Source organism: Choloepus didactylus, chromosome 5, assembly GCF_015220235.1.
Source record: "Choloepus didactylus isolate mChoDid1 chromosome 5, mChoDid1.pri, whole genome shotgun sequence".
In the NCBI taxonomy this organism is placed as follows: domain Eukaryota; kingdom Metazoa; phylum Chordata; class Mammalia; order Pilosa; family Megalonychidae; genus Choloepus; species Choloepus didactylus.
In genome coordinates this window covers 158,196,655-158,209,653 of record NC_051311.1, presented here as the reverse complement: position 1 = coordinate 158,209,653, position 12,999 = coordinate 158,196,655, and the positions used below count along the sequence as shown (strand labels likewise).

The 12,999-nt window shown below is 38.6% G+C and overlaps 1 protein-coding gene across 1 annotated transcript in view; it reads right to left on the bottom strand.

The window, feature by feature from the left end:
- Nucleotides 1-12,999, bottom strand: part of DDC (dopa decarboxylase) — a 111,496-nt gene that overhangs the window by 21,694 nt on the left and 76,803 nt on the right. The window contains exons 8-9 of the mRNA XM_037837176.1: nt 12,636-12,730; nt 7,640-7,707 (exon numbers count right to left, since the gene is read on the bottom strand). Coding sequence (XP_037693104.1) covers nt 7,640-7,707; nt 12,636-12,730 — 163 coding nt within the window. The remainder of the gene's footprint in view (nt 1-7,639; nt 7,708-12,635; nt 12,731-12,999) is intronic.

Sequence of the window (12,999 nt, the reverse complement as noted above, 5' to 3'; positions counted from 1 at the left end):
CACACACACACACATACACACACACATACATGTCATATAGATAGATAAACAGATATACTCCATCATCTATCTATACCATGTATCTCTATCATTTATCTATCATATCGATCATCTATCTATCTATCTACCTACCTACCCACCTACCTGTAGAGTATATATGGGCATACTGTATATGGAAAGAGAGGGGGACAAAGAGAAAGAAAGCAACATAAATATTTATAGCTATCAATAGATAGTTTTGTAAATGAAGATCACAGTTCCCTTCCCACTGATTGCCTGTAATGACCTTTGAGCTGTTTGTTTCTTGATTTTAAAAACTATGCAGTATTGAAGCCATACAAAAGGTATAAAGAATAACCTCATAAATACCTGTATATCCACACCCTGCTTATGAAATACAACTTACCCACACAGTTAAATCCTCCTTGTATGTCCCTCCCCTCATCCCTTTCCTCTCCCCGCTCCCCAGAGGAGTCCACTAGGCTGAATCTGGCTTTATCACTCTCATGTGGTTCTGCAAAAATTTCCATAAAAATCCCTAAACAATCTTTGGTCTTGTTTTGCATGTTTTTAAAAATATAAATGGTGTCATTCACTGGGTATTTTTCTAGAATTTGTTTTTTCTCTCAAAAATACAATTGTGGGTTTCATACACATTCACACACTTAGCTCTAGTTCATTCACTTCCACTACCTCACTGGATTCCATTTTGTGAACATATCATAATTCATTAGTACTCCTATTTTCCATTTTTTGTTAAGACAAACTATGCTGTTTTGAATATTCTCGTGCATGTCTCTTGGTGCACAGGGCAGGAAAATCTCAGGCTACATATCACATTACTGAATTGGAACAGGATAAAGCATAGCTTCTACAATCTTAAGGGATAGATAGTGCCAAATTAGTCTCTAAAATGATTACGTCAAATAATATTCACACCAGCAGCATACAAGCTGCTACTGTTCCACATCCTCACCAACATTTAGTACCAAACTATTTTATTTTCCACAATCTTTAGTGTTTCATTGTGATTGTTTTTGATTACTATGAAAAAGTTTTTTTTTAGCAAATAATAAAAAAGATAATAAAAAGAAAAATAAAATGTCATACAATACAATAGCAAGGACAGAAAACAACACCATAACCAAGATTCCCATATCCCTCCCTTATATCTCCCTCTCATACACAATTAGCTTTGGTATAATGCTTTTGTTACATTTAATGGGAACATATTACAATATTACTGTTGACCATAGACTCCAGTTTGCTTTGACTATGTTTTTTCCCAATTATCATTGTGATTTTAATTTGCATTTTTGGTGACTAATGAGATGAAGTAACTTTGCATTTACTAAGAAAGAGGCCACTCTTCTTTCTTTTTTGGTAAGGAAACTTTTTTTTTCTGTTAGGTTGTTTGTCTCTGACATTGTAAAAATTCTGCAAATATTATGAATATTAATTTGAGCACAAGGGGGATCTGTTTGTGGACTTTCTCTTCTGATCTCCGGTTCTAGTTACCTATACTTATGCTGCTTTATAGTTCATATTGATAACTGATAGGCAAGTTCCCCCACCATATTTTTCATCAAAATTCTCTTCACTTCTCTTGGTCCTGTGCTAATCCATATAAATGTGAGAGTCAGTTTTATCAAGTTTCACAAAAATGCCCAGCCAGAATATTTATGAAAATTGCAATGTGATTTGATACTGGGTCTTTCTCTCCATGTATGTAGCACGTGACTCCATTTAGACATAGGTCTTCTTTGATGGCTTCCAAAAAATTCTATTATTTTCTCCATAAAAATCTGAATAGGTTTTGTTATATTTATTTTTAATAACCTCTTTTCTTGATATTATAAAGGGTATCTTTTAAAAAATTACATGGGCAGCTTGTCATAGATGTAAAAGAATGCAACTTTTAAAAACATTAGTGTATCTAGAAACCTTGTGTGTTTTCCTACTAGCTATAATATTTGATTGAAGAATTTCTCTTTTTGTATTGTAGGCAGTCATATCACCAGAGAATCATGAGAGTGTTATATCTTCCATTCTAATTTTTATATTTTTACTTCTTTATGTTCTCTTCCCATGCAGGCTAGGAGAGTACAGCATTGAATAGAAGTGGTGAGTGGCATGTGTGAAATTTGAGGCTTTCTTGGGAGAAGATCTGATATTAAAGAAACATTAAGATCTGAGTAGAATGGCTCATATTTACATATAAAAGATTCAAAATACCAAATGAACAATAAGAAGCTCACGAACAGAATAATGGAATCATTATGAAACGTATTTACTATGCTTGTAATGATTGCAAGTTTTAGAAACTTCAATTATCTTGTCCATTTCGATAATAAAGAGTATATCTAATGTGTTTACTTTAAATTATGGACTAACCATTGGTAAAATTTCATTAAACACAAGAGAGATGCTTCTTATTTTAAGGAATACAAAGAAGCCAGTAGGAGCAATTAAAAAAAAAAAAACAAAACCAAATCCTCCATTTATTGCTTGTTTGTCGTACCAGTAAGGTCTTAAAAGACATCTACAAAAAAAATTCACAACTTTAGATTGTTTGTTTGCTTGTTTTAAACTTAGAATTTTAGAGGGACACCTGTTCTTTCCCAATGTGTCCTTCTTACAAGCTTCCTTATTTATTTTCGAATTCTATTGTTAGGATAGCTCACAAGCTCACATCACTGTAAGAATCTCGTAAACTAGCAAAATATATTTTTGATTCCATGGATACAGGACACACAAAAAGCCTCCCAGTAGGTCGCCTTCACCCTCTCCTCCAGTCTCTGCCACCACATCACACTACAAGGCACCACACGCTTCCATCCTCCGCAAAGAGCAAGGACAACGAACATCGACCGCGCGTGCTCAGCCGATCCCACCATTTCAAGGCGGCAGAAGAACCCACGCCTTGAGGAATCTGGGGGACGGGGCGGTGCTGGGGTCCCCGTAATACTCAGGACTATTTTCAGTGACAGCTTGAACAAAAGTGGAAATAGAATTAGGGCCTTATTTTGGCTCCTGCACACCAAGAAGCGGCTGTCATGTTCTGCTTCCTTCTCCTTAAGGCACAGTGTTAATGTGTTTTATGAGTAACCTTCCCTTTGTATGTGTGTTCACAAAATATGTATTGCTTTGCATGCACGTATTCCTAATGTTCATATTGAGAGAGATGTCATTCTGAATTCTACTCTTTATTTTCCTCAGCACTAGTTTTTAAAACTTCACCCATATTGCTTTGCTCTGGCTCTGGCATGGGCAGCTGTATCTCAGACCTCCAGTTTCCTCATTCATAAAATAGGATTAACAATTCCTTCCTCAACAAAGCTGCTGGGTGCCTCAAATGAGATGCTAGAAGAGAAAGTAAAGCACTACATTAATAGGAGGTATTTGGGACGTAAAGTGCATATAAGAAGCATTATTACAGTCAATGTAAATCAGGTGCCCCTTAGAGGGTTTCAGATGCAATCCCTTTCCCCAAAGAAGAAGGATGGGGGAGGAGAGCACAGTCTCCTTTCCAGACAGCCCAAGAACTCTGGTTTGTACTTCACTTCTGCCGAGAAGCCAGATGCTGCAAGTTAACTTTGCGTAAGCATTTCTTCAAACCAAAGCATCTGCTGAGCAAATACTAATCTTTACAGTGTGCGTGCTCCAGGAGCCTGAGGCTCAAACGTGCCCAGGGCCAGGCCAGCAACCTCACAGCATGTGGCAGGTAAGGCACTGGGCTGAACTGGGCACAGAGCTGCTGCTTGGCGCAACACATCTGTCACCTCACAGAAATGTACTTTAAAGGTCTCACATTATTTGGAGACATTAGAAACCAGCACGTTTATATAAACTATACCAATTTTAAATGTGTACTCATTTAAAACAAATATAAACACATGTGGACCAAACCAGTTAATCTTGGTGACTCTTAGCCAATTCTGTGTTGAGACTCTTGCTCGGGTCCTTTGCACTTGCTGCCCCCCAGATCTCTGTGTTGCCTGTTCTCTCACCTCATTCAGTTCTCTGCTCAAGTGTCACTTCATCATCGAGCCTTTCCCTGACTGCTCTGTCTAAAGCAATCCTTCAATGAATGAATGAACCAATCATTCAGTCTCCCTGTCAACGTTCTTTACCCACAGCAACGAGGCATTCCCTGTGCCTCTAAACTGAATCTCTCCCCTCCCTCTTCCCAAACCCCTTCCCTCACATCTGTCTTATCACATGGACCATAATCTGTATTGACCTATAATTTACTTTATTTAGTTTCTCAGTTTACTGTGGTTGTATTTTATTTACTTGAAACTCCCCCATAGGCAAGACTCCTTGAGTACAAGATAATATTGCTCTTGTTTTAGCCTCCACAATGCTCAAAAGCAAATGTCCTTTAAATTAAACTGTGATCCTTCCTCCTCATTGTTGTTTTTGGTTTGGACTGAGCTGCTCTAAACGCAGAAACTGTTCCACCAGAATGACATGCAGTGTAATTCCTGAGGTAGGGTGGCCTGGACAGATGAATGAAGGACACAAGAAACCACGTAAGCCTGGTGATATTAAGAATTTTCACTGTGTAAAGGGAAAGAGCAACTTCTTTTGTAGTAAGAACAATGAAGAAATAATAGGGAGTGAGTGAGTGGGTATAGTGAGACCAAAAGAAATCTGTAAGTTTAATAAGAATCAAATAAATACAGAAATATATGGCATAATTAAGATCATGGATTTAAAGCAAATTGGCTTGATTTAAATCCCTAAAGACTAGCCTTAGGACTTTAGTAATTTCTGATGAGCTCAGTGCCTAAAACATAGTAAAGTTGAGCAATTTTTACCTTAAAACACAAATCCTAAATCAAATTTAGTCAATCAATATTCATGTCTCTTTATTATGTCATGGGGTGAGCCCTTGAATTTGGAAGAGACTTGATTTTTTTCCCCAAGATACATGAAATCTTTCCCAAAACCTTGACAATTGTTCCTGCTCACTCAGAAGAAAGGGCACATTGTTACTATTTTAAAATTTATTTAGCCTTTCAAACCTGTAGGGGGCTTCTCCAAGTACTGAAAGACACCCTTAAGTCCCCAGCTAATTAAAAAAACACCATGAGAATTAAACAAATTGCTCTTCTCCGTGGCAATATTTGAAATGCCGGGGGCCACTCTTATAGCTCCACCTTCCTTTAAATTTTTTCTAAAGGCTAATAACCCTCCTTTCCCTCTTCCTTCTCTGGATGACATGACATCAACCCAGCATTTCCTTGTCTCGTCTATATGTCAGCACTACTTCATCGAATTTCGTCTTACAGGGGTGGTGCCTGAACTGAGCATGAAATGTCAGGTATGATCAGTCTGAGATGATAAAAACTATCACTTCTTATTCTGTATACTCTATAGTTGCTATTATTAGCTCTTCTGGCTGTCTCATCACAGTCAATTAAAGGCTCAAAATCTTTCTCACCATGCTATGACATGGATGAACCCTGGAACATTGTGCTGACTGAAATCAGCCAGACACAAAAAGACAACTCTTGTATGAGTCCACTTATATGAAATATCTAGAATAAGCAGATTCATAGAGACAGAATGTAAACCAGAGATTACCAGGGGCCACCCAACCAGGGTGGAGGTAGGGAATGGGAAGTCATTGTTTAAGGGGTACTGAATTTCTGTTTGGGGTCATGGAAAAGTTTTAGTAAGGGATGGTGGCCATGGTAGCACAATACTGTGAATGTGATTAATACCAACAAAGTATATGCTTAAAAAGATTTAAAATTGTAAATCTCATATTATATATTTTTTTCATGATAAAAATGAAAAAAAAACTTTCTCCTTTCCCCTCAAAAAATCTTTTTCACCACATCACTGATAAATCATATTTTCTCTCATCCTTAACTTATGTTTTGATTTTCTGGACCCAAGGGTAGGATGTTACATTCATTATATTTGTTTCTGTCATATCTCAATGTTTTATTTCACCATATTTTGTTTCCTGATATCTTTGTGCCACTCAGTGGTGGATAAATGCATTGTGCATTTAGATCTATGCTCATTTCCTCATCTGTAAAAATTTGGCTGACATAATACTCTGCTTACAGAGCTGTTCTGGGGAACTGAGTGAGTTATTATCATATCATATCATATATCAATTACATTACAGGTAAAGCTTAGAAGAGTGCGTGGCACCTCTTAGCACTCATTCCATACTTACTATTGATATTATTATTTTATTCAGGTAACAAACACCAAGGCACATCATGAACCTCCCACCCTTCTGGTTACCACCACTCTGTCCCTGATAGCCCTCAGTTTACTGGGTCCATGAGAATTTTGTGGCTTCCTCTGGAAAATGCATAATTGGTATCTAACTACTATGCTGTTTGCTACATCACTCTCATCAATGAGGACAGCAACTCCATCAAAAAACAAAAGGCATCCAAGCAGCATCCCGTGTCAGCTGGCTCCGACAGAGCACTCTGCTTAGAACCTGTCAAATAAACTCCAACCCCTTAGAGAGCTTCCACAACTGATTCAACATCCCAGCAGAATTAAATTACATTTCAATCAAAGTTAAATTTTAAATAAAGTGCCTTTGGACACACCATGTAAGCTATCCTTAAATTAACCCATTTTAGGTAAAACAGAAAAACACAGGCACAAGAATAGAAGAGAATACTAACATTCACAAAAGCTCTAGATTTTATAAATAATTATTAGTATTTAGGACAAAATTAAATCTAAAGTGCAGTGTACTAATTGGTTATAAATCGAGTATCAAAAGTTGGGGAAAAGCATATGACCAAAAAAAAAAAAAAAAGAATTTGAATAGAAGGGAAGTAAAGTACTCAATTTGATTTACCTTTACTTAAACTAGTAAAAGGGCAAACTAATCATTTTGATCATTTGGCAAACATGGAGAACTGACTTTAGTTGGATTGTAAGGGCTGTTTTCTCTACCTTTCCAAGATGAAAACCCATTCATTGAATTATTTATTTAAAAATTTTGTATGAAATTCATGCAGACCCTCCTGTTTTAAGATTGCTTAATCAACTTCTGATTCTAAAAAAATCAGGAGGACATTTATAGCTTCTAGTGTTCTTATCATTCTAGGTTTCAGTGATTATTGTTTCTTAAGCACCATCTATGTGAAGTAATATTATCCACTTTAATTTTTGAGTTATTTTTCTTTCTCTAAATATAACCAAAGTGATTAAGAATATCCAGGGGAAATTTCTATCTTAGGAAAGAGGAATATTTTACTTTTTTCCTCATCAACTGCTAAAGGGTTGGACTGATTAAGAATCTAAGAGGAAAAACATAGAAGCAACTGAATTAGAAATATATACTGAAATTTCCTTGCATTTGTTTTCTGATTATGTTAGGTAAATTAAATTACAGATTTTCTCTGTTAGACTTCTTTCTTCTTTTGCCAACATATTGCAATAATATGTTCTAGGTAACAGTTTGCAAGCAGGGTAAGATTTAACCAGAACTCTATGAATGTTTCAGAAATGGAGCAAGTAGTGTGTTGGCTTTATGTGCTCCTCCAGCTCTTGTCGCTTCACCAGGTAAATTTTTTTCAGAGAAACCGTCATCTAGAAAGAGCAGTGGGTCTAGGGTAATTGACATCTAATGAATGGGGAAACTTACCACATGGCAGAACAGTCAAAATTCACCAAAAGCCATTTGTGGGGGTTAAAATTAAATGAATCTGCAAACTGCAAGGAAATAATAACGACAGAAAGAAAACATTTCAGTTATGAAAGAATAAGGAACCCATACAAAAATAATTAGAAGTTTATATTCTCAAATGAGAAACAAGCCACCAAGTCAGCAAGGCCATGGAGAAGGGGACATCCTGGAAACCATGGGATCTGGGCAACGAGGGCAGTTGAGAAAATCTGGCTTCACCAGTCTGGGTGACCTGACTTATCTGAGCCTATTTTTCTTCAAGTTAAAATAGGAAAAACACATTTGGCCTCATGAAACGTAAAATTACACATTGATCTCATTCTGGGTAGCAGCACGAAAGAAAGGTAATAGCTTTGGAATTGGAGTAACTGGGGTTCGAATCCCTGCTCAACTGCTCAATCTCCCTGTGGAATGGGAGAGGCTGTGAAATAACAGCTCTAAAGCCCTCAGCATAGCACCGGACACCGAGGAAACCCTCAAGCGTATAGGCTGCTACTGGTGCAGATTTGTGGTTGTTAGGGCAGCCCTGTGGCGAGCCCACAGAATGCTAGTAAATAAAACATGGCAACTGTCTTCCAGGAGCTCACTCTGTTTAGTGAGAAAATCTGATAGGAGAACAGATGCTCTGAATGCTGCATGAGAACGGCAAGCACTCTGTATGAGGCACACTGCTCAGAAGAGGACGAGGGCTGGCCGAGTCAGGTTTGGGTTGTGCCAAGGGGATGCACGGCAATGGGGGCAACCCACAGAACTGGAGGCCAGGCTTGATGCTTAGTTGGTATGGTGGCCATTGATTCAAATCCTAGACTGGTACCCACAGTTCCTGCCAGTCCTCAGAACACAGAGCCAGGCACCCAGAGATGTTCAGAAAACATTTGTGGGAAGGATGAATTAAGTCCATTCTTTTTGTAAGGGAAAGAACATAAGGGTTTAGAACAAGAGACTCAGATTGCAGTCTATCCAGCTGAGTGCCCTTGGTGCAGTAACTCTATAGGAAGTTATATGCAAGGGATTGGAATGGGATAATTTCTAATGAATTCTTATGAAAACTTTCTTTTATTTATATGTTTAACCCCTAAAGGGTTTATCACATTCATTGCAAGGCATGAATTTGAAGACCCTGAATATTTCAAAACAGAGATAATCCAAAAGAGCATTATTGAAACTGACCCTGAGGATACAGGGCATTTCTGTTTAACTGCAAAATGTTGCCTACCACATGATATAAACACAGTTCACAGTTCAGCAAACTCTCCTCCTTTGAAATGATGTGCATGAAAAAATGATTTTTTTATCATAGAAGATTCAAAGTTTTATTTTTGCTTATAAAGTGAGACATTATTAATATTTTATGTCATACACTTTCACATTTGCACAGTCTAAGGTCACATAAAATTTATCTGCATTATATTTTAAACTACTGGAAAATATGGAATAATCAGAATTTTAATCCAAAGGTACTATGTCCAGAAATCATACAGACTTCCAGTCCTGCTCACTATATCTTCCCTAAGATCTGCTTTGTGTAAGAAAGGGTTAAGTTTAGCTTTCACATAAAGGCAACATGGAATAGGGAAAATGGAGACTCCGCAGCAGAACTGGCTTAAACGGGCCCTGTGGTAAAGGGAAGGAGAGAGAGAGCCATGATGTAAGCCTAGAATCAGCACCAGCTCCTTATATGGGAAAAATAACCAGAGTTATTGGAATGTAAAGAGATGTGGGGGTATAATCAAAGACGGGAACTCTCAGTGAGAAATTTAAACTAGTTAACTCTCTCTAGTAGGCTGTACAATTCAAAATCCCAAAGGAGGGCTAGTTAGCTCTCTCGGATAGACTGTACCCTCTGGAGTATCCAGCCAATGGGGAAACAGGGGAGGGACTTGGCATGTTAGACCTAGGATATAAATTTTTGCTGTGTTCTATTGTCCGGGGTGCCTGCCACGTTTCTTTCGTTGTGCACCTGCTCTTGCAAGATCGTGAATAAATTCTTTTCTTCTCCACAATCGGGTGAGCGTTTATTCCTTGTAGGTATAGTGCTTGTTTCTCACACTTTGGTCTGTGAAATACTTTATCCCCGTGGTTCCCTCAGCTTCATGAATTAGCAAAGTTCTCAGGATATATGTATCATTTGAACAATGGGAAAGTGAAAACTTCATACTTGATCTACAGTAACCAGGAAGAGCCCCATTTTTCCTTTAACTGATTGGTTATATTACCAACATGGCTTAATATATCAAAACTCTTCCCATTTACCTATTTTCTTCCTTATTCTTAAAGACAATGTCCAATGGTTTTCTTAGCAATTACAGATTTCCCTCTTGGAAGACCATGGGTAACGATGGAAAACAACCAGCTCCAGCTTCACACATCAACACTGGGTGCTACCATATTTTCAAGAAGAAAACAAGAGATTTCAAATCCCAAGGGTAGCCAAGGAGAGCACTCTGAATTTTCTCTGAGTTGTCATATATGGGGAACTCCTAACATTTTTCAAAAAGCATACCCTTGTTTATCTGACTGAACAGGGCCTGAGTCCCCCTGGAGGACCAGAAATTCATCATTGAATCCATAAGTGAAGCAAAAATAAGGGCAACTGAATCTCCTATTTGAAAACCTTGTCATCTTCCCTCCTGTGTAACATCCCAAGAATTAGTGCCACTTCTTCTGCATTTGGTTTGAGGGATGAGCCCAGAGGAGGGGCACACAGTCAGCCGGTCACCTTCAATTGCAATCACTCTGGGGGCGCAGATTCATTTCCTTCCAGATTTCAGTAAATAGTTTTTAGGAAGAGACAGGAAATTAAAGCAAGTTTCATTTGTTGATAAAAGGAAACTAAAAGTTAAAGAAGAGCTTTGTTTGCTAGAAATTTTATTAGTTCTCTCCTCTGGGGCTGATCTGTTTAAACTTCTTTCATTACCCAGCAGTGATGTTTTCCTCCTGCTGATGGAGAGAAGACTCTTATCTCCAAAGGTGGGGCCAGGACAGGATATTGCTGCCCTTTATCTGACCCACTGAGGAGCAAGGCCCTCAGCCAGGCAGGGAATATGAGTCTGGAGCAATAACGGAGAACAAACTGAAATGATTCATATTGGGTATGATATACTGTCTGTTGGTGATAGGATCGAGTTGCAATGCCCATTGCTGCGGTAGTCTGGCAATTAGACACCCTTCTATGAAAGATGAAACTTCACGCTGCCAGTGCAGCAGGAAGAGAAGAGTGGTAGTGGGACAAGATCATGCAATCCTACTTGATTCTCTGAGTCTGAATAGAGCATCTAGCCAGGCCCATGCCTGGATGACAGGCACAGAGATCCCAGATGAACTCTTAGCCTTTTCCCCTGGAAACTGTTCAGTGATAGACATTTCAAAGGATTATATATTGCTATAATTGAAAGTATGTATATGGTGTAGTGATTTATTATTCACTTCCCAGCACCAAAACCCCACAAAACTAGCTGTCAGCAATGAACTGTAAAATGCTGGGAATTAGTATCACGTTATCAGAACATCTCACATATGACACCCCTGCCCTCAATACTTATACAGGCCTTTGGAAACTTCATTTAACTCCCAAGGAGTGATCTAAGCTTTAGCACATATTAAGCACTCAATATATAATTATTGAATGAATAAATGTTGAGTGAATAAATATGATGGATATATAAACCAGAATGTTACTTCATTCACTTATAATAAGGGGACAATTCTTTCCAATGCTGGAAATATTTGTACTCCATATCTATGTCACCCATTTTTCTGATATTAAGATATCATAAGAAGTCAAATTAGTAATTAGAGAATTGTTTAGCAGGCATGACGTGAGAGAAAAGAGAGGTTTGGAGGGACAATTTCTTCAGGCCATGGTGAAAATAAGAATAGCCTCTTATGCATGCATGATACTTAACTGTGTGCCAGACACTGTTTTTAAGTCCTTTAGATATGATTAACTCATCTGGTCCTTACAACTACCACTCAGAGGGGGTGTCATCATGAAATCCATCTTATGAGGCATAACTAGCTTGCCTCCATTACACAGACATTCCTAAGGGTAGAACTGGGATTCAAACCTGTCTAACACCAAAGTCAATCACCATTACATGGTGTGTGTAAAATCTCCTGAAATTTCCTGTCCCCAGGAAAAAAGCATTTGTCTGTTGACCCAAGCCCATGGTATCTTGATGATGACACATTGCCAAGGTCTGCCTTTCTGGACACCCTGGGTGTCTGGGGAGGAGGATCTTCTTGTCATGTGAGCTGCCAACATGGAAATCCTGCTGTACGTGAAACAGCAGCTCAAAATACATCGATAGGGTCATTGCTTTGTGCTAAGTCTGTGCAACCTTACAGCCTGCAGCCTTGAGCAAAAGCAGACTTGGTCAATAATTTTGATGACTATTTCTCAAACAAAGTAGCTGTTGTAGGTGATATTAGAGACCACATTTTCCAATTTCTGGAAAAGGCATAGGGCATTTAGATGCATTGGCAGCTGCCAGGTCAATATCGGTTAAAGTGAATATCATGCTCGGATGTGTGGTCACAACATAATCATTGTTTTGAACCACTTGTAGGAAACTGCAGGTTGGTATTTGAAATCACCTCTTGAACTGAAATGTTTTAGGTATCATTTTGTTTGTAAGTATTTCCCTACGGTTTTATAAGCTAACATCTCTCCTATCACGTCAGCTCTGCCCAGGGTTTATGCAGACTGAAAACTAGCTGTAAACATCAGGGGTATTTCAAGGAGACAGGCCTTGTGACCAGGGAAGGGTCTCAGCCCCCTGTCCTGAGGAGATGTAAGTTACAGTAATTGCTGGAATTGATTTGGAGATAACTTGCAGAAACAAACCACCACAGTGAAAAATTGAATGCCAATTCACATTCTCAAAAAGGGAGAATTCATGGATAACATAAGGCTTAACAGAAAATCTTATTGAAGGACCAAGAGCATACCCACCTCTACTCCATTCAGGAGGTGTCGGAATTCAGGGCAGATGAAAGCACTGCCGGCGTAGGCAGCGTCGATGTGTAGCCACATGTTCTCCTTGTTACCTAGAAGTCAGAAGCAACCTGTGAGTTCTCAAAGGGATGTCCTTTGCACACAGAGTCTGACAACTGACCTGGTTCTAGCCCAGCATCCTTCTTGCATATAATATATGGGTGGATCCCCGAGATTCCTCTCGTTTGAAGACAATGACATTGAGGGCAGAGGCTGGGTCTTGTTGGCCTCAGATATTGCCTGGCACATACACAGATCCTCAGTGAATGCTTGGAAAATGAGGGAAAATGGAATCAATTGTGCTCCTTGATTTCAAGGTTGA